The 21,687-nt window shown below is 46.8% G+C and overlaps 2 protein-coding genes across 8 annotated transcripts; both read left to right on the forward strand.

The window, feature by feature from the left end:
• Positions 1 to 218: 218 nt before the first annotated feature.
• Positions 219 to 11,190, forward strand: ifrd2 (interferon-related developmental regulator 2). Of its 4 annotated transcripts, XM_061765955.1 has the most exons (13): positions 226 to 972; positions 2,543 to 2,587; positions 3,239 to 3,355; positions 4,119 to 4,203; positions 4,294 to 4,418; positions 4,535 to 4,692; positions 5,791 to 5,844; positions 6,457 to 6,635; positions 6,748 to 6,856; positions 7,155 to 7,289; positions 7,639 to 7,767; positions 9,886 to 9,978; positions 10,119 to 11,190. In XM_061765955.1, exons 1-13 carry the CDS (start codon positions 930 to 932, stop codon positions 10,197 to 10,199), a joined length of 1,353 nt encoding a protein of 450 aa, XP_061621939.1. In that variant the 5' UTR covers positions 226 to 929; the 3' UTR covers positions 10,200 to 11,190. The 4 variants fall into 4 exon arrangements, with proteins under 4 accessions (XP_061621947.1, XP_061621939.1, XP_061621966.1 ...); XM_061765963.1 differs by lacking the exon at positions 10,119 to 11,190 and having other exon boundaries at positions 219 to 972; positions 9,758 to 9,895; XM_061765982.1 differs by lacking the exon at positions 5,791 to 5,844.
• Positions 10,220 to 20,887, forward strand: zgc:136971 (S9 family peptidase). Of its 4 annotated transcripts, none has more exons than XM_061765914.1 (23): positions 10,224 to 10,257; positions 11,394 to 11,468; positions 11,728 to 12,097; positions 12,960 to 13,095; positions 14,308 to 14,383; positions 14,466 to 14,541; positions 15,014 to 15,108; positions 15,185 to 15,319; positions 15,405 to 15,496; positions 16,216 to 16,253; positions 16,848 to 16,969; positions 17,055 to 17,115; positions 17,299 to 17,393; positions 17,760 to 17,811; positions 17,882 to 17,985; positions 18,236 to 18,368; positions 18,455 to 18,537; positions 18,646 to 18,727; positions 19,124 to 19,212; positions 19,492 to 19,685; positions 19,760 to 19,862; positions 20,214 to 20,320; positions 20,703 to 20,887. In XM_061765914.1, exons 3-23 carry the CDS (start codon positions 11,971 to 11,973, stop codon positions 20,800 to 20,802), a joined length of 2,100 nt encoding a protein of 699 aa, XP_061621898.1. In that variant the 5' UTR covers positions 10,224 to 10,257; positions 11,394 to 11,468; positions 11,728 to 11,970; the 3' UTR covers positions 20,803 to 20,887. The 4 variants fall into 4 exon arrangements, with proteins under 4 accessions (XP_061621891.1, XP_061621898.1, XP_061621871.1 ...); XM_061765887.1 differs by having other exon boundaries at positions 10,240 to 10,257; positions 11,728 to 11,880; positions 11,953 to 12,097; positions 16,845 to 16,969; positions 18,455 to 18,727; XM_061765897.1 differs by having other exon boundaries at positions 10,241 to 10,257; positions 18,455 to 18,727.
• The last annotated feature ends 800 nt before the right edge of the window (positions 20,888 to 21,687 follow it).

Consider the following 21,687-nt stretch of genomic DNA (forward strand, 5'->3'; position numbering starts at 1 on the left):
TCCGTATGCTAAATATGTAGTTTTACCTGCAACTACCGGAAACAAAATTCCTTGTGTGTTTTTTGAACATAGTTGGCGAATAAAGATGATTCTGATAAAAATAATGAAATCAATTTTTTTAATGTATTAATCATAATTAATTTAAGTACAACTAATTCAACCAATTATTTCTTGAAAAATGACAAAATAATGTTCGATGGATTGATTGATTTCGTCCGATAATTCATTCAGGAAGTTCCGGCAGCTGACGTGGACGCAGCAGTGACGTATGGAACGCCACGCTCTCGTAGCGTTGCAAAACTATTTTACATTTCACTAGTGACTAAATAGTCGCTTTGAAAGAGACTAGGGAGTAGGGAATGAGTGAACGATTTCGAACATACAATTGCTTTTGTTTTGCGTGGCGGACAGGGGCATCGTTGTGAAAAGGAGCTGGCAACCGTGGTCCGAGCCCACCTGGAAAGCCGGCAACCGGCCGGCCGGCCGGCGAGCGAGCGAGAGGGAGGGAGGAAGGAAGGAAGGAAGCAAGATGGTGGACGTCACGACCGCAGCGTGCTTCAAACTTCACCCCAAACTCTTTGACAAATGCTCATTGTGCCAACCCGGGATTACGTATAGAATACCCGGCGACAAACATAGATAATACACCGATAACAACCGTGAAGCTCGCCCGTGGACAAGATTACATTACCGGGTGGAAGTGAGCGTTGAGTTGGGGCGGTTGTTTGTTGCTGGCCGCCACTCAAAACATCGGCCAACTCGTCAGGGCGGCGATTTAGTGGTTTTAATTCGAAATAGTCTCCAGGCCGACTGTAGAGCTGAGAGGAGCTTTTTTTTTTGTTTGTTTGTTTTTTTTTAAATTAAAAGCAGGCTAACGTTAGCTTAGCCTCGCCTAGCTTAAGCCAGGTGGCCGCTGGAAGCTGCTCGCCATGCCGCGAAGTAAAAAAGGGAAACGTGGCTCCACTAAAGCGGGTAAGTGTGCGCACGGCACAGAACGCGTATCATTGACGCACCTCAAGACCGGCCGCTGACCGAGTGACAATACGGACAGGCTGACTTTATGGTGGTACTTTGCCACATGGCAAGTTATTGGTTGACACGGACATCTTTCCTGTTCTATCACGTGCATTGTAGTCAGTGTTCCAGTAAGGCAACTATGCACGCGAAGCTCCGTGTTTCTACGTCAATGTCATATTCATTCACAGTCAGAGGTGGGAATAGTCATACTCTGTACTGAAGTAGAGTTACAGGTACTACTACTACTCGGGGGGGGGGGGGGAGAAAAAGACTGCTATAAGTCCTCATTCAACTCCTTGAGTGAAAGTAATAAAGTACACACTTATGAATTCAGTACAAAAATACAAAATGATTTCTTATTTCAATTACATACAATACCCATTTTGATCATTTGCCTCCAATTATCACTTTGCATAGAAGGGAAAATAACATCCAAATATGTTCCCATTGCTTTGCTAATGTTGGTAACTGACAAAGAATGCTAAATTAGCTAATAACAACGGAAGAAATACACCTTACCTTTACGGTATGTTTGTGTCATATGAGAGAGTTTTGGAAGGGCAGAAGCTGGCGGTTGTCAGGCTGGCGCGAGACAACTTGCCACGAATCGCTCTTGGGCCCGACAACAACAATTCTCTTAAATAAAGCCATGAACGGGGAATACCTTGCTTCTCTAAATCTGTTGCATCATCGTCGTTCACTTTCCTTTATGTCGCTGTTGTGTGTTTTTTTGAATGCCTTATAAGACCCCAACATCTCAGTCGGTCAAGATCTCATCTGCACTTGACTTTATCTCTTTCTAAGTAAATGTTTTGTTTACGTTGCGTTGTTTTGACAAAGTAAGTCGTAGAACTTGGATTTTTGTTTTTTCAAATGGGAGTAAAGTAAAAATATCTGAGAAATCTAGTTGAGTCACAAACTATTTGTACTTGGTGACTTCCCACTACCGTAAATAGTTTTCTATTTACAGTTGTGCGCGGCTATGAAAAAAACCCGTGGTTTTATTTCAACGTTTCCAGTGACAGCTGCGTGTAAATAAAGTTCCCCGTGCGAGTCTGATATGGTCACGCGTTTTGAGCGTGCACCACGTCGTGTGCATCCTCACGTTTTGTGTACTGACGTGGCTCTTGGACACACACACACGCGCTCACACGCGTTGCATTTTCTCTCCACAAGACAGCAGAATGGCTTCCAGTGTTGACACCAGTGCCTAATCCATCGATTAGCGCAGGGGGTGAGCCGGAGCCCAGCATCCTCCCGCTGATCTGTTGCCTTGTTACCCCAGAAAAGCACGATGGCACTAAATGCTATTGGTTTGAACTTGGAAGTTTTTTTTTGTGCGCCCATTATGAGTGGGCGATATGTGCAGTATAATTGTGTATTGCTTGTACATTTTGGAAAAAGCTCCCTTTTAATGTTCTCTTCACTGTCCTTCTTTTACACCATTTTCTTACATATTCCATTTCATAACCTCCATCACTTACCCACACATCCTATATTTACTTCATTCATTCATCATCTTCAGTATCTCTTCGTCAGGAGTTTCTCCAGCTGCAGTTGACGGCTAAAGGTAACTCCGTTTGACCCTCGTCCCAATCACGTCGCCTCCGTGACGATTTTTTCTTTTCTTTCTTTGTCTCGTCCGCTAGAGTGCATTTCCGTAGTCTGTAGAAAAAGTCTCAAACTAAAACAAGTTTCTCTCTGTTGGCATCAAGGACACACTTTGACCTACGGAAGCAGCAACAAGAAAAACATCCTGGGCAATAAATTCCAATGAATCGATTAATCGCCCTGCCCTATGTCGCAGTGAGAATCCAACGCCACTGCACCCACAAAAGTTACACTGCACTCCACTCTAGACTAAATATTGACCTCTGGAGCACCTTGATGACCCGGCAACATGAACACATGCACACATCACATACCATGTGCCATTGAGGATTGTGCACATGGAATGCTGGTCACCACTAATCTAACAGTAGAAAGTCCTGATCCAGCAGTAACTTGAGGGCGAGCTTAGTTTGCCCGCACGGGCACGTTTATGGCTTAGTGACGAAAACGGAGAGCTGAGCAGAGTTGACTAACCTCTGTGGTGTGTTTTTTAAATTTACTGTCAGTCTGTTTTTACAATTAGAGGCTCTTTTCTCATTTGCCAACGTTTGTATTTTTCCCCCCCATAAAGTTATTCAATTGCTGCAAATCTCCATGTCTTGCCTGTCAGGTGTGAAAAATGGAGCGAAGGCGGAGTCGGGAGCCAGCGACGACGAGCTGACGTCGGACGTTCTCAGCCACTACAGCAGTGCCAGTGAAGGCACCTCCGTCCTAGAGGAGGGCACAGGTTTGCTACAAACGCGCACTACAGGCTTATTATTACTCGCCATTTCAATTCATTTGCTTGATGGACTATGGGCAAAATTAACTTTTTACATTTTTTGTTGAACTGGAGATGGCATTGAATACCGGGGATCCGTGAGCTGTAACTTGGGGGTCTGCAAAAATATTTTCAATTAATTAGCAGTACGTTTTATTTTATTTATTTCTTTTCTTTTCTTTTGTACATACCTACACTACATATATAGACCGACACATCAGTAAAACAAACATCGTGGATTTGTAATGTAAATTGGCCATTAATTGTGTGATTTTAATGAGAGGAATGAGTGTAGAATGCCTACTTCCGGTCTTACGAGCAAATAACTTTCCAGATAACTACTTCATTTACCGATGTCGGTTTTAATAAAAAATAGGCTGGCACCGAGTTTTGAGTCAAACGGGTACAAATTTGGAAAGCGGCTACTAACGCCAGGTTTTGTTACTCGGTAAGAGAGGCTGTGATTTATTTCCTGCACACAATAAATACAGGGCATGAATCATATGAAATGAAAGATGTGGCAGTTGGTATCAAAGCCCGCTCAAATTGCAAGGGAGGCTCAATTTCTCGCTCACGTTGAATTTATGCTTTGATCCATTTATCGGATCGATGCACGGAGAAAGCTTGGATGGAACGCGGAAGGCGATGTGAGAGACCTCGTTCAGTTTTCCACATATCTTTATTTCAAGACTGGTGTTCATCACCAACTCACTTCCTTTGTTCCTTGCAGGAGGGGAGCAGGTGGACGAGCAGACTGCCCAAGAAGAAACGGAAGATAAACTCAAGCAGTGCATCGACAACCTCACGGACAAGAGGTGAAGCCCCATTTTGACAACATGAAAATCCACAATGTCGGGATTTTGTCACTAAAAACTCTTTCCTGTCCGCGCTTGCCTCTCGCTCAGTGCAAAGACTCGACTCGCGGCCCTTGAGTCCTTGCGATTGGCCTTCTCGTCCAAGTTGTTGTACGACTTCCTCACAGAGAGACGCTTCACGGTCAGCGACTGCTTGGAGAGAAGCTTGAAAAAAGGTCGACATAGGTTCCGTACCTGCGTCTTTTGCCTACCATCGTTGCGTCCCTCGCACTTATCGCTAAACAAATACTTAGTTAAAGCAGACTAACAGTCGCTTCCGCCACGCGTCCAGGCAGCGGAGAGGAGCGGGCTGCGGCCGCCACCGTCTTCGCCCTGCTCTGCATTCAGCTGGGGGGAGGGGACGAGGCGGCGGAGGGCTTCAACATACTGCGCCCCATCCTCACCACCATCCTGATCGACAACACTGCCGGCATGATTGCGCGTCAAAGTGTGAGTTATCATATGAAAGCTGGTCACTCTTTTATTTGGATCATTATTAGACACGGAACCATATGAACAGTTCAGTTGACAATTAGCTAGACAAAACGGTCACAATTATCGGTACTATCTTTATAACCAATAATAGATACACGCTCGCTTACATTTACGAAAATACGAAAACTAGAAAATCTGAAACCCTATGTACTTTTTGACATTTGAAGGTTTTCAAAAGCAACCTCCAAAGTTAATTTCATGTATGCAAAATCCCAAGAAATGTACTTCAATGGATTAAGATGCCAAGTGATGTTTTTCAAAGTTACGGGACTACATTGAAACAAACACATTCATTATAGACTTTGTTAATCATTTTCCTTTCAATCAAATGAAAACGCGTAATTCAATTAGATTTTGCTCGATGAATATTTTTGCTAGAACATCAACCACACACGTCAATCCAAAAAGTTTTTTTTCCATCAGGTCGACTGGTTAGAGCGTCTGCCTCCCAGTTGTGAGGACCGGGGTCCAATCCCCGGCACCGGCCCCGCCTGTGTGGAGTTTGCATGTTCTCCCCGTGCCTGCCTGCGTGGCTTTTCTCCGGGCGCTCCGCTTTCCTCCCACATCCCAAAAACATGCATTCATTGGAGACTCTAAATTGCCCGTAGGTGTGAATGTGAGTGCCAATGGTGGTTTGTTTGTATGTGCCCTGCGATTGGCTGGCAACCGGTTCGGGGTGCAAACCCGCCTCCTGCCCGATGATAGCTGGGATGGGCTCCGGCACGCCCGCCACTCTTGTGAGGAGAAGCGGCTCAGAAAATGGATGCTTGGTGCCAATTTGAAAGAAGTGCAATTATAGGAGTGAGATTTCAAGCTAAATGGTTCACAAGGTTCTAATTTGGCTGCTGCGGCCACAGCTCTCGCCTAGACACTCGCACGTAGACTCGTTAATGACACAGGCCGCCCCGCCTCTCGAAGGCACATGCGCGTACCTAGCACAGACACCGCAATATAGAAAGTATTTTCTATACACGTGATGCTTGTAAAATGTGTAATACGTAAAAGGACTGAGTAAAGTTGTAACATAAAAAACCAAACTTGTGTCCCTGTCAGTGTGCCAGAGCTCTGGGGCTGTGTTGCTATGTGTCTGCTGCTGAAGACGGAGAGGTGAGAACGCCTTCGTTTCAAAGGTTGCGTCGCTCTTCTAAAAGAGCTTGGACTGCACGGGTCTGCGAAGAACTGGCATTCCAGCAATTTTGTACAATCACAGGGGATCCTCGGTTTACAATGGCGACGACGCGACGACATGACTTTCGGCGTTACCGACGGCACGTTAGTGAACTGGTTCGTACGGCAGAGCAAGAACAGGCCGACGTGTGGCACAAACACTCCATTACTGACGTACTTGGTGTTTTTTAAATTGTTTTTATTTGTATTTATGTATTGTATATTATGTATTATACATTATGTACCTGTATTTATGGCCTAGAAGTGTTTTTCATAGAAATATTTGCAGTAATTATGACTTTACAACCGCATGATCATAGTTAGTGACAAGACGACGGCCATTTCTGACTTTGCTGCCGCCGCAGGAAGATTGTAAACCACGGACCCATCGTACTAGGTTGTAAAAAAAGATATCCATACATCCAATCAAATATGCTTCCGCTACTAGGGTATATTTTGTAATTAGGGAAACGGACCGGGAATGTGAGGGATTTGTTTTGCACACATCAAACTGCAATTTCTTTTGTCTCTTTTCTTTTTGAATCCTGTCAGGACTTGATCAAGTCCTTGTCCCTGCTGGAGAGCGTGTTCATGTCTTCCTACCCCAACAGAGAGGGAACGCTGCCCACCCCCAAACCTGGCGGCCCGGGGCTCCACAGCGCCGCCATGCAGGCCTGGTCCCTACTGGTCACCCTCTGCCCCGCATCCAAACTCTCTGTCCTGCTGCACATGTGAGTCCATATACATTTTGACATCTTCAGAATTGAATGAATGTTTTTTTTTTTCCTTCTTTGTACTCCAATGAACATGATGGCACGCTAACGATACAGTACTGTGTCGCAGCCACCTCCCCGAGCTCCAAGCTTGTCTGCAAAGTAGTGACGTCAACTACCGGATCACCGTGGGAGAAACCATTGCCCTGCTGGTCGAGCTGGGACGCGAGATCGATGAGGTACGCGCACGCGCACGTCGGTCCTGTTGACGAGGAATGCGACGACACGCTTTGAACTACGGAAGCGGAAGAATAATCGTTGATTGTGGTGGCTCATAAAATGTTTTTTTTCTCAGCTGTATTGAGAAGCTGTAGCTGCTATAGGAAAAAAGGGTTGTATTTTATTACAATCTCTTGATATGATCAAGTACACACAGTACATAATACTACTGAGTGTGTTTATTAAAAAATATGGAATTAAGTGTTCTGGAAAAATTGTGTAAGCCTTGCCTTTTTGTTGTTGTGTTTTTGCGTGCAGGACTTTGAGTTGGAGGACGGCGAAAGTTTGTGTGAAAGTCTGAAGAGTTTAGCAACAGACAGCCACAAACATCGCGCCAAGAACGACAGGAGGAAACAGCGCTCCGTCTTCAGAGAGGTTCTGCACTACATTGAGGTGGGCTTTAGGTGGCGCCGTCAATCGTCGTAAGATGTGCGGGCATGGCCTGCTTTCCGGGGAGTAGCGTTCCACTCGAGTCTCGTGGCCTCACTCCACGATGTTTTTGTTCTGGGGAGCTACGTGACTTATTTGTTCTGCCCAGTCTGAATCATATCTTGCCATTTTGATTTTTGTGTCCTTTTTATGATTTTTTTTTTTCCCCCCAAAAATAAAAGGCCTCCCATTAATGCCAATAGGCATCTCCCCCATCTGCAGTCAAATTATGAAATGCCCTCACGTTGGCCTTTTACACGTCTCGGCCGGTGTGTTCGTGGTACTGGAGAATGTCCTGTTATGTCTTCTTTAGAACGAGGACTTCACAGAAGAGAAGATCAGGTTCGGCGTGGAGAGCGTGTACATCGACAGCTGGATGAGGCGAAGAATTTACGACGCCTTTAAAGAGGTCCTCGAGTCCGGGGTCAGCCGCCATCTGCAGGTCAGCAAGTACTTTTGAAACATTTCTTTTTCCAATACCATTCAAATACATTTTACATATTGTTCTGCAAGTGAATTTCCTAGGTTGGCAGTGCTGCATTGGAAATTACACTCATCATTCTAGTAAAATCGCTTAAGCTTAAAGATTTCTGACTCCCTTGATTGCAACACGCAGTGCTTACATGGTGAATAAAGTTTTGTCTGATTGTGGATTTGAATGCCCATGGGAAGGGGGACCCACGTTACCCATGGGCTCTTGCCTCCGGTGAGAGGCGCCGAGCAGGTGTGGGTATACTTATTGCTCCCCGGCTCGGCGCCTGTACGTTGGGGTTCACCCCGGTGGACGACAGGGTAGCCTCCCTCCGCCTTCGGGTGGGGGGGACGGGTCCTGACTGTTGTTTCTGCCTATGCGCCAAACAGCAGTTCGGAGTACCCACCCTTTTTGGAGTCCTTGGAGGGGGTGCTGGAGAGCGCTCCCGCTGGGGACTCCATCGTTCTGCTGGGGGACTTCAAAGCTCACGTGAGCAATGACCCGGAAGGGTGTGATTGGGACGAACGGCCCCCCGGTCAGACTTTCTGGTCGTGTCATCGGACTTGCGGCCGCATGTCCTGGACACTCGGGTGAAGAGAGGGGCGGAGCTGTCAACTGATCACCACCTGGCGGTGAGTCGGCTCCGATGGTGGGGGAAGATGCCGGTCCGACGTCTGCTGGGAACGTCTGGCGGAATGCCCCCGTCAGAAGGAGTTTCAACTCCCACCTCCGACAGAACTTTGCTCATGTTCCGGGGGGAGGCGGTGGACAGCGAGTCCGAGCGGACCGTGTTCCGCGCCTCCATTGCTGAGGAGGCCGACCGGAGCTGTGGCCGTAAGGTGGTCGGTGCCTGTCGTGGCGGCGATCCCCGAACCTGAACCGTCAAACTGAAGAAGGAGTCCTATCGGAGGTGAGGGTTGGACTCCGCCAAGGCTGCCCTTTGTCACCGATTCTGTTCATAACTTGTAAGGACAGAATTTCAATGCGCAGCCGAGGCGTAGAGGGGGTCCGGTTTGGTGGCCTGAGTATCGCATCTCTGCTTTTTGCGGATGATGTGGTTCTGTTGGCTTCATCAAGCCGTGACCTCCAACTCTCACTGGAGCGGTTCGCGGCCGGGATGAGAATCAGCACCTCCAAATCTGAGACCGTGGTCCTCAGTCGGAAAAGGGTGGCGTGCCCCCTCTAGGTCGTGGATGAGATCCCGCCCCAAGTGGAGGAGTTCAAGTATCTTGTGGTCTTGTTCACAAGTGAGGGAAGAATGGAACGGGAGCTCGACAGGCGGATCGCTGCAGCGGATCGGTCCGTTGTGGTAAAGAAGGAGCTAAGGCGAAAGGCGAAGCTCTCGATTTACCGGTGGATCTACGTTCCTATCCTGACCTATGGTCACGAGCTGCGGGTCGTGACCCAAAGAACGAGATCCCGGATACAAGCGGCCGAAATGAGTTTCCTCCGCAGGGTGTCCGGGCTCTCCCTTAGAGAATAGGGCGAGAAGCTCGGTCATCCGGGAGGATCTCAGAGTAGAGCCGCTGCTCCTCCGCATCGAGAGGAGCCAGATGAGGTGGCCGGGGCATCTGATTCGGATGCCTCCCGGACGCCTCCCCGGTGAGGTGTTCCGGCCACGTCCCGCCGGGAGGAGACCCCGGGGACGACCCAGGACACGCCGGAGAGACTACGTCCTTCGGCTGGCCCGGGAACGCCTCGGGATCCCCCCGGAAGAGCTGGAGGAAGTGGCTGGGGAGAGGGAAGTCTGGGCGTCCCCGCTAAAGCTACTGCCCCCGCGACCCGACCTCGGACAAGCGGTAGAAAATGGATGGATGGATGGATGGATTTGAATGCAGTCTACCAATGATTTGCTATGCGTTCCATGAAGTCAATGATAACAGGTTGTTCAGTTGTTTTGGGAAACTTTTTAGCATGAATCATGGAAGTTGATGCACTTTATTTGCTTAAAATGAGGTAGCGGGCCGGATCTGGCCCCCATGCCTTGAGTTTGGCACCTGTGAGCTGGCGGCAGGAATGTCAACGCGTTCGGTTGTTGGGCGACACACTCGGCCGAGTCCATCCTCGTTCTCTTTTGTGCGGCTACAGTTGAACCCGCTTCTGAGAGACATCATCGGCCTCGGCCCTCCCGTCGTCCTCGACGCCGCCGTCAAAGCCGACAAGATCTCGCGATTTGAGAAGGTATGAATTCCCGTCGTCGTCCGTTGCGTGTCTTTTTCTTGCTGCCGTCTTGGGAGGCCGCTCGTTTTGTACCGTGTATCCTTCCGTCCGTCCACTGATGCTCGCCAAGCTGAGCGATGACTCGTGTTTTCCTTCACCAGCATCTTTTCAACTCGGCCGCCTTCAAGGCCAGGACGAAGCAGAGGAACAAAGTCCGGGACAAACGGGCCGACGTCATGTGAGGGCAGAAAAAAATGCCGCACCAATCGACCGCCGTCCAGCGGATCTCGCGTACGCTCGGTGAATTAATGACCGTTTTCCTTGTGAACACATCTTCCAGATTCGAGATGGCTGACGCTCAAGTTCTGGTTGCCCTTTATAGGAAAAATATATTTTGCCTACTTATGATACAGAGGAATCATTTTTGAATGATTCTTTAATATTCATGTTAAACTGTTAGTCAAATCACAGAGTTTAACTGGAATGTAAAATGCGATGTGCCTCAGAATAGGAGGCTTTCTTCATTCTGTTAATTCCAAAAGCATTTACGGGGCATCTCGAAAGTGTTCACAATGCTTGACTTTTTCCATAGTTGATGTTACAGCCTTATTCCAAAATGGAACAAATTCTTTTGTTCTTAAATTCTGCACACAGCCCCCCAAATGTATGATTCTTTTTTAAAGAAAGGATCACATTTACATTGATACTTGATGCATCTTTGGCAAAAATGAGCGCCTCACCTCGGCACACCGATCTCCTGCAGAACATTTCAAACTCCAAGTTGGATGGCGAGCGTCGTTTTCAGATCCGGCTAGAAATCCATCGCTGGTCCACTCGAGGCCATCCACAGAGTGGTCCTCCATTTTTTTTAAAAAAAACAAAACAAAAAAAAACCCAACCTTTTTCACATTGTCATGATAGGGTGTTGTGTGTAGAATTTTGACGGTGGGGGGGATTACAAACACCCCCCAAAAAATCTATTTTCGAATAAGACTGTGATGTAACAACTGAAGCACAGTGAAAACCGTATGTTTCGCGGAAGGCCGTTTCCATCGAAGCAATTGTGTTTTGTGCTTTTTATGACCCGATTGGTGCTAATGACGATGCGAACCTGTGACGGAAACAAGCAACATTGCAACCCTTTGAAAAGTGCGCGTGTGGTGTTTGTACGCTTGGAGTTTGAATCCACACTGTCTGTATATGCCTAACGAAATTTAAACCAAGTGATTGTCACCTTTTGTACGATGATTTTTTTTTTTTTAAAGGGGAGAAAACAACCTTTTAACCATCGTGTTGCTAATTGTATTTAAAATGCTATTTAATTCGAAAGTGAAACGGTGTGATGCACCGTGAGGAAACTTTCAAGAATGTTCTGATGATGTCGACAGCTACGGGAAGGTTCCGGCAGATGTCTCATTGCAGATGTTTCATTGCAGGTTGGCATTACTTGGACCATTAAAGGAATGTGTTGAACGTTCACTCAAAACAGCGTGCAGGTGCAATTTTGTGACGTGAGTAAAGCACAGCGATGGTCATTTGTTGCCTTTTGTGAGCTCAAAGCAGCACTGCGCATATTCGGCTTTCGGGGGAAATTTCACGATGCACCTAAAATGCAGGGTGCACTTCATTTGACCTTCTCTAAACTTTTGAATGCACATGCTCAACTGTTCAGTCATTCAGTACTTTTTGCTTGTTGTTTTCTAACAAGGAATTGAACAGCAAATGTTAGGTTTTTTAAAAAAATTGTACTTATTTGTTAACATTTCCAAGGACGTCCCCTTCTCCCGAGTTGCCCATCGGAGCCGCAATTGGTGCATTCCTTTGCGCTTCCACCCCTCCGTATGGAGCACAGTGGTATCGTCGGAAACGAGAAAACATGGAGGCGCTAGAAACGTGTTGAAAGGAACGCCAGTGGATAAAAACGTAACTTGCCGGACTTTTTGGGTTGGTTTTTTGTTTGTTTTTTCCACCTGTGGTTTTGCGTGACGTTTGTAGTCTCACACATTGGCGTGCATGGAGGCCAGACAAGTTACAAGCGTGTACGGAGAAGTCAGCTCTCTCCCGACGCCGGTTTGCGCCGACGTACGCGAACAACAACAACAACAACAAGCAGACATTCGTGTGTTCACAGTGACTGCAGGTACAAGCCCTTCACTTCACACTTGCTCAATATAATAAATCTTTTCCCATTATCGCTAAACGAGGAAAAAAAACCAAACCAACAACGACGAGCGTTTCAATGCTTGTTTGGTATTGCGAGAAATAAAGCAAAAACTGGAAACCTGATGTCAAAGTCATTTGCACTTTCTATAAGCCGGAGGGGTCCCATTGCAAGTGATTACTCAGGGCAAAGGTCAGGACCTCAAAATGCATAGCTGACCCATCAAACAATATCAGAACGGCACATTTCACAACATTTATTTGTGGTTTTGCAAATACGTTGTTTTCCATGAATAAACTAATATCTGCCAGTACCTTAAATGAAACTACTGTTTTGATCCTACTCATGAACAGTGTACACACACACACACACACACACGAGTAAATGTCATCCCAAAAACGCAAAAATCTCAAAAGAGATTTTTAAACACATTTAAACCCTTAAAAGTTTCACATTAATACAAATAACTTAAATATACTTAATGTTAAGTGGCACAAATATCAGGCCTACATTTAAGTACAAATTGTATTTTGATGTCTGCAACTGAAAAAAACAAAACAAAACAAAGACAGACAGACTGGAAAATAATTTGAAGCATGTGAATAAGCAAATGAAGCCTCAAAACGTCCACATGACTATGCGCACACAGCACTTCTCTTTATTATCTTTATCTAGCAGCAATCGACCGCGAATCCGAAACAGGATTTCTGTGAAAGAAATCAGCGATTTTATTTGAAGACCACCTTCCGACCTCCGTTCACATTCACGTTATTCCGCCGCAACATTTTGCTCACTCTGCGCTCCTCGTCAGGTGTACTCATAGCCCGAAACTCCTTTTCAGGGTGGAGTCAAACAGATGCGGTGAGAGCCTCCAGACTTTGCTACTCACAGCAGTGGACTCTGATTTCAGCCCCCAGAGACCAGCGGGCCATCAGGACAGTCCTCCCACCAGGACCGTGTGTACCTCTGCCTGCAGAGTCAGTGCACGCACGCACGCACACACACATGCACATGCTACGCTACTACTGTATGTAAACATTATATTTCATAGGATATCATTATGCTGGGGCAGCATGGCGGCCTGGCGGTTAGCATGTCTGTCTCACAGTTTCGGGGTTCGAATCTCGGCTCCGGCCTTCCTGTGTGAAGTTTGAATGTTCTCTTTGTGCTTGTGTGGGATTTCTCTCATATTCCAAAAATAATGCATGTTAGATTCACTTCACTGAAGACTAAATTCTCCATAGGTGTAAATTACGGGGGTCAATGATTCGTTTCAGCAGCGATTCGATTCGTATCGTGATTTGCGGTGGCCGATTTGATTCAAGAACGATATTTATTGAGAACGATACGATCTGAAATGATTCAGTAACTTTTTAGCCCGAGATTCATCCAGTGTGACAGTGACATACATAAATGAATAAATACAGTGATCCCTCGTTTTTCGCAGTTAATGGAGACCAGAACGCCCCGCGAAAGAGGCATAAAAAGTTATGCTGTTTTCTACGTTTGTATATTTTGCTGCTCTGTTTGTGTCAGTCGGTTAAGGTTTGTAATTACCGTAACATGGATGCAAATTTCTGTTAGCCCGTCTGTATCATCAAGTAACATATGTTACTGTACACTAGCCGAGTTTGCTGACAAATATATGGTTCGATTGAACATTTTGGTGTTTCAATGTACAGTTTTTAATTCTGTTTTATGTCAGTTTTACAGGAAAATTCAGTTGAAGCATGCACGCATGCACACAGCTCTCTTTTCGAGAGCTGTGTGAGCGAGAGAGTCTTTGTTTTCTTCACAGGAAAAGAGCGCAAACAAGTGCTCAGGAATACTTGAAAAAGGTTTCAATGTGTTTCAAGTGTGTGGAATTGTTCCTTTAAATGGTCCTCCTATAGCGCAGATTTTCACGGGTGGGTGTGGAACGCATCCCCCGCGATAAACGAGGTTTCACTGTATCGGGAGACAGGAAAGGGCTACGCATGACTTTGTCCTGGCTGCTCAGTACAATATGACTAAAGTGCCAATAAGTCGTTACAAAGGGAACGGAATTTACCATACGAAGTCAACGGTCCTTGTAGAGTAGCTCACCTCTTTTATATCGCACTTGTTTGACAGTTAAGAATATGAAAAAGTTGACTCACCTTCAGCAATCCTTCCACTTCGACGAAGAATGTTGATTTCTCTCCCACCAGATTACTAAGCGGACTCTCGCCCGTCGGCGGTCTAAGGGCCGTGGTCCTAGACTCGGGTGGTCACCAGCTGCTGGAGGTGAGCGGCTCTCGTGGTCGTCTGTGCAGAATTTTGTCCCCTTCGCCCTGGGAGTGCGTTAAGACTGTTTGCAATGATCCAGATTTGGGACCGTCGTGGCCTCAGGAAATGCCTCGACCTGACTGCCCTCAACAAACACGGCGGCGTGTACGACGACGGTGAGACGGACGCGAGCTACTTTACTGTCGCTAGTTTGCCGTCTGGCTATCTTTGGGAGCCATTCAAGTTCAATCGGCGCTTGAAACGTCACGCTAGTTTTGATGTCTCCTCACAATTACGGCCCGTACGGGTTATTGGTAAATATGGAGATAGACAAGTTATACTGTTTGACTCTCATTTGAAAGTCAGCTGCAATCCTTCTGAGCTATAGAAGATGGATGTTTCCACCTGTGCAGTAAATTAAAGCTTTAGGGGGGGGGGGGGGGGGGGGGGGGGACAGATTTTGTAATAAATGATTCCAAATCTAATTCAACTTGTAGGGAAGTTTTGTTTTGAAAGATGACCAAATGGAAGTCGGACCAGTGTCATGGAAGGAATTGTGCTCATACTTTGAGGTATCTTCCAGTGTATATGGATATCTTCTTTGACTGCAGTGTCAATAAATGTGTGTCTTTTTTTTCCTGCTCTCAGCTCACTTTGGTGGTCTGTCATGGTCAGAGTGTGAGAGCAAACTTCTTTACGTAGCGGAGAAGCTCAAGAACACAAATGAGTCAGCGTGGGGGAAGGTATATGACACGCGCGCGCATGTCACATACCATGGCACACGGGAGCTCCGATGCCATCTTGCATGTGGCCGAGCAGGACAGGAGCGTGTACTGCGACGACTGGGGCGAGGCTCTGACCGACAGGAGCACACCGGCCGTTTGCGTGGTCAGTCTGCACAGCGGGTCGGCGGACGTGTTGCCGGGTGTCCCCGCGGACGTCTCGCCTGGACAGGTGAGCACGCGGTCCTCCCTCCAAATATCCTAGTCCGACCATCATGGCCTGCTGTGCCAGTTGTGTTTTGCGTTGTCTCCTTCAGGCTCTGTGGGCTCCGGGCGGCCAATCTGTGTTTTTCATTGGTTGGTACCACGAACCCTTCAGGTTGGGACTCAAGTTCTGCTCCAATCGCAGGTTAGAAAGATGTTTCGTGTTCCAACTTGTGTTTACGCTGACAATGACTTATAGCTGATATTGTCTCAAAGCAGTCTCAAGCACCCGGATCTCGGCCGGGTGCGGGCCATCAACTCATTTATTTACCTGTCGAGCAGAAACGTTACTAATTCCGCATTGGTCCTGAAGTGCTTTGCGAGTTTGCGGTGATTCTCTCCCCCCCCCCAATGCCGGCTCCTTTTGAAGAGGTGCTCGCTCACTTGTTTACCCCTTACCCTTGCTTATTCTCCAATTCCTTCTTTGTAACTTTTGTGGCTAACCGGAGGTAAATACTGTAATCCGGCCACGAAAACAAGTCTGGACGAGCCTGCAACGTAGCTGCGAGGCTCTGGCGTGTGTGTGTGTGTGTGTGTGTGTACACTTCACCCCAACGGTCTCTGATTAGCTATTCTTGTCGCACCGTGCCCAGTGGCACAATAATGATTACAATTTAATTAGAGGCGTAAAATGGCGCCAGACAGAGGATGAATTGTCAAAAGATCCTTTTCATAATATTCTACTGTCAGGTTACACAGTTTTAACACATGTGACAAAATGTTTTATTTTTTTTAAATTTGATTCCATTTATTTATTTTTCATTGAACTTTTAGCATTATTTCCCATAGCAGATCATCGTAACCTCCAAACGCCGCGTATTTGCGCCGCCTTGCATTGGCGCTGCATTGTCTCAACTCTTGCAGGTCAGCTTTGTTCCAGCTCGACATGGACGGACATTGCGGTGAGTCATTACAGTCACTAGTTCACGAATGTAGCGTCACTGTCGGGCCGAAACCTCCTATGTCCAAAATTGTTCCGTTTCATACTTACAAATCGTTGAGCACTCTTTCGATTTCAGCAAGCTCTCAGGCGTTTCACCATTTTGAGCAGGAATGAGAAATGTCCCCAAATTTGAGTGGGAATTCTCTGCGAAGTCTGTTCTTGTTCATCAAAAGTAGCCACTAAGGCGTAGGTGTCAAACTCCAGGCCCGGGGGCCATTTTACGGGGCCCGCCAAAGCAAATGTGTGATTTTTGCTCAAATCTGTACCCATATTCCAAATTGTCATAATAATCAACAATAATGTTGAGATATTGCATTTTTCTCTGACCAAAGCCTTCTTCTCCAGTAACTTGAACAAACTATTATCCTTGTCTTCTGATTTCAAGACTAGTTGTCCCTCAATTTGGTAATAATAATTGGATTTGGTTCTAACGGCCCTCTGAGGGAAATCTTCGCTAACGACAATGCGGCCCGAGACAAAAAGGAGTTTGACGCCCCTGCGCTGAGGTGTATGTATATATAACCTTCTCCGAAATATACATCGTCTAAAGCAGAGCGCTTGACGGGGGACAAGCTGTCAGTTTCCTGTCCCAGGCTGAGTCCAGACGGGTCTACGCTGGTCTACTTGCAGGGCCAGGTTTTTGGGCCTCACAATCAGTGCCTCAGTCTGCAGCAGGTGCCTGTGCCATGTACATTGCGGTACTTGTGTGTACACGCTATGGATATTCCAGGAGTTACCAGTGACTGTTGATCTTCCGTAGTTGGACCTGAACAGTAGGAAGACGTCCACACTGTTGGATGTTGTCCATAGACCACAGAGCGGCAAGTGGCATTTTCCTTTTGTTTTCTGTATTCTGGCGATTGCTTATGGTATGTCGCGATGTATCATTCATTTCTTTCTTTGGCATTGCTCAGCATTCGCATACCCGCGGCGCAAATGAAATTTGAATCGCAAGAGTGTGTCAAACAGGTCAGTCCGTAATTGGAAATGTGCTCGCGCTCCAGACGGCTTTGCTGGCGTTTACGAAGCCCTGGCGTCCGGCTGCTGGTCTGCGGACGGTCGCAGAGTTGTGTTCAGCAGCGCCTGTCGGAACCGCAAGGTAAAACGTTGCACGTGTGCGTGCGCAGCGTTGGGGAGTAACTCGTTCGATGGGATTTCATGACAAAACGTAGGACATTCTCATCGATTACATTACGAGGAGAAAGTGTGCCATTCAATCACAGTTGCTTTTGGAAAGTTCCATGATTCCAATTTTAGGCGCATTTAAAAAATGAGCTGCGAAAGCCGCCACGTCCTTCCTCTAAATCCGACGCTTGTGATTGGCTAGCTATCTCTGGTCATGTGCCATTCTGGCTGTAGTTCATAAACATGACCTATTTGTCCAAAGAAATGGATTCGGCCTTTAGCTTTCGTTGCGTTGACTGATTGTCTGCATTTCGACATCATCGATCAATCCCTCTTTCAGGATCTCTTCATGGTGGACAGGCGCTCAAAGAAAGTTTCCCCCCTCTCTTGTGGTGAGAGTCCTTCCTCTGTCCAAGGCTGAATTTACCACGACGTCTTTGCTCACAAGTCTCTCCCTTTTAGGCCTGCTCGATGCAAGCAAGATTTATGGCAGCTGGAAGCTTCTCACCATCCAGAAGGACCTGATGATCGTGTGCTGCTCCAGTCCCAACACGCCACCGACAATGGTTACGACACGCACGCACGCACGCACGCACGCACGCACACTCACGTGCATTCACTCGCCGCATCATTAGGTACAAGTGTACAATCTAATGAGCTCCAATAAAAAAAGCTGTCAAATCTTTTTTGAAGCTACCAATGTTCCGTGTCGATTGACGCTGTCGGGGGTTTTCAAACAGTGGATAACAATTTGTGTGTTGCTGTTCGCTATTAGCGCTTGAATTTTTGATCGGATGCGTGTTTGTGCGTGCGCAGCTGGTGGCTTTCCTCCCCTCGGCAAGTGAAGCTGTGACCTGGCTGCCCCTTCAGGAGCCCATGATGACCTTTGACTTCCTGTGGACTGTTCTAGATGTCGAGCCTCCACCAGAAGAGGACAACGCAAGCTACCGTGAGATGGAAACACACAGACAGAAAAACACCGAGCGAGTTTTTGCTCGGGGGTTGTCGCTAAGAGTTGTGTGCTTGCGTTTTTAGCCGGGTTAACGTTCGGCGCGATCTCGGTGAAACCGCGCAGTCGTCACCGCGGAGGTCCGACGCCGCTCGTGGTCTTCATTCATGGGAAGTCTAATTCATCACGATTCACCATTCACCATTCAGTCCACTCCCGCTGCTTCTTTTTCATTGTTTTCGACTTTCTGGCGCTTCAAGGCACGATGTGTCCCACAGGTGGGCCGCACTCTCAGTTTGCTGCCGAGTGGAACAGCACCACTGCTGCTCTGGTCTCTCTTGGCTTCGCTGTGCTCATGGGTAGGACGCACCTACGATAACTTATTACTTTACGTTTTACCTCGCGTTCACCCCTTTGTTGATTTGTTTGCAACTTCTCCGCAAACTTTATGATCATTTTTTTGAAATCTACATTTTGATTTTGATTCAAGTGAAAAATCATGTCAAATCTCATCTAAGTTGGTCATCAATTGTCATGGTTTATCATAACATGCAGATGATTTTTTGGGATTTGGCAACAATTGAAATTGAACGTGCGAATATCCGATCATCAGAGCCTTCCACGAGTCTCCGGTGTCCTCGGTAGAAATCGTTTTTTTACTCAGCGCGGAAGCCTTGCTGCGGGCCTGCGCTTTCTCAGTGCTCTTGTTCGAAAGAGAGACGCTTTCATGACAAATTCTGCTCCTCTATTCCAAGTGAACTACCGCGGCTCCACAGGCTTTGGCCAGGACGGCATTCTATCCCTCATCGGCCACATTGGAAGCCAAGATGTTAAAGATGTGCAGGTAGCTGCCCATCTATCATTTTGCTAACCTCCCTCCCTCCCTCCCTCCTTCCGTCCGTCCGTCCGTCCTCCCCCCCCCCCCCCCCCCCCCCCCCGCAACCAACTCGGCCTTACCCACGTGTCTACTCCAACCGACTAACCCTAACAACCAAGAGTGGATATAAAAAGTCTACACTCCCCTGTTGAAATCATTTAGTGATCCAAAAAACCCCAAGATAGTCTCCCTGCACCAACGAGCCCGCCTACGAAGCTATCGACATACTTACCGTGTTTTGCGCAGAGGGCCGTGCTTGCTGCGCTGGACAGCGACACGACTCTTGACCCCGGGCGCGTGGCTGTGATCGGCGGTTCCCACGGCGGTTTCCTGTCCTGTCACCTGGTGGCTCGGTACCCGGACTTCTACAAGGCGTGTGCGGCCAGGAACCCCGTCATCAACGCTGCCACCTTGCTGGGCACCAGTGACATCGTGGACTGGTGAGAGCAGCGACGCTGCCGGCTTGGCTGTCGCTCCGAATGTTTGACGGTTGGCCCCTCTTCGGTCACCCCAGGCGTTACACCTGTGTGGGCTTACGGTACTCGTACAACCAGACGCCCACCGCAGAAGCCTTGGCTGCCATGTTGGAGAGGTCGCCTATCGTGCACGCTGCACAGGTCAGATCTGCTCACATATACAGATTAGCATTAGCAGCAATTCAAATAGAAAATGGATTTTATAATGAAGCACATTAGCATTGAAAATGCGTAGAGAATTAGCCAAATCACAGCAGAGTGTAAAAGAGTGTCTTTTCGTTTTCCGAGTATAAAGCCACCTCCATTTTCTTTTTGGTTCCTTGTTCAACATCCGGCCACACTTTCAATAATTTGTCTCGTCTTTCTCGATTCGACTGTTTTGATAAATGAAGCCAACTGTTACTACAGCTGCTCACCAAGTACATGCATTAGTGCTCAAGATGTTTGTCATGAACCCACAACAAGTGTGTTAAGGTGTGTGATTTTACGTAGATCAAGGCTCCGGTGCTTTTGATGCTGGGAGGAAGGGACAGACGGGTGTCTCCTTATCAAGGTCTGGAACTCTATAAAGCGCTCAAGAGTCGGGCAGCGCCTGTCAGGTACAACGATGAATGCCTCACACGTGCAAGCAGTCAACCGTGTCACACAGACTCAAAATGTGTCCATCTTTTAACATTCGGTGCCATTGACGGATTTAGAAGTCGGATAGTCACGTTTACTTGGAGGCCTGGCAGTGAATGAGTTAAGGCGAAACGAAACAAAATGTCACGATACACTGTACGTTAAGTCATAATTTTGCCAAAATAAAGTTGTAATAATATAAAGATGATTGTAAGATTATAAGAAAAAGGTATAATGCTACTTTTACGCTGTTGCTCGTAATATTGCACCTTTCATGGTGTTTTTTTCCCCATGTTTGTCTGTAGTACTCCTTCACACTTTGGTGTTCACTGGTAATCATTGTTGGGTTTGTCTTTGCAGGTTATTGTGGTTTGCAGAGGATGGACACTCTCTGTCCAGAGTGGACACGCAGGCCCAGTGCTTTCTCAACGTCGCGCTGTGGCTACAGCAGCACCTCTAACACACACGCAATCGTATTACGCAATCATTTTCGGGCCCAGTCATGGGAGTCGCGGCGTTTTAAATAAATAGCTTTACTACCTGCATTGCTTTTTGGTTTTCTTCAGACCAGCGAGATCTCCGAACCAGGAGGTTTGAATTGTTCTTCTTTGTGAGAGATTAAGAGAGGAGAACTGCACAAGTGCTGATGAATAGCTGGTGTAGAGTCAAACTTCATTATTCAGTTGTGAGGGTTGAGGAAATGATAAATAACAAGAATGGCGAGCCCGGGTAAATATACAGCGAAAGCAACCTTCTTTAACTGGATGTTTATCCTGTAAACAAAGGGAAAGAATGTGTACATTCTGATTGTCCAGGTTGGCGTTGACCACTTGTAACCTTAATGATACATCTTTTAACGGCACATTCTTCGAAGAAAAATGTAGCCGTTAACGCCGAAGGAGACGGTGTCGCGCGATCAAAACAAACGAAGCTTGATTTTTGATCTCAGACCGAGTTGAACAAACTCAAAAATCTGGATTCATCGACATAATACTTTTTCCAAAAAGTCATGCAGTAATTACTTCCCCTTGTTTGTAATTATATTTATGAAGGAGTAATTCAGTTACTTTTTGGGTATGGTAAGTAATTTTGGAAAAATGAATTTGCCCAATGAAAGCCTGCCACATATGGCCCACTGGGGTCCTTAAACTGACCCACTGAGCATTGACATGATCAAGAATCCTGTGATTGATTTAGCTGTTTTTCGCACTAAAATTGGTTACTTAAAATGTATTTATTCATTGAGCTCTCTAAATAACTTACAAATAAAATAAGCAATTTTATTCATTTAACATTTTCTGAGCCGCTTCTCGTCACTAGGGTCGCGGGCGTGCCGGAGCCTATC

Source organism: Phyllopteryx taeniolatus, chromosome 1 (genome assembly GCF_024500385.1).
Source record: "Phyllopteryx taeniolatus isolate TA_2022b chromosome 1, UOR_Ptae_1.2, whole genome shotgun sequence".
NCBI classification, from domain to species: domain Eukaryota; kingdom Metazoa; phylum Chordata; class Actinopteri; order Syngnathiformes; family Syngnathidae; genus Phyllopteryx; species Phyllopteryx taeniolatus.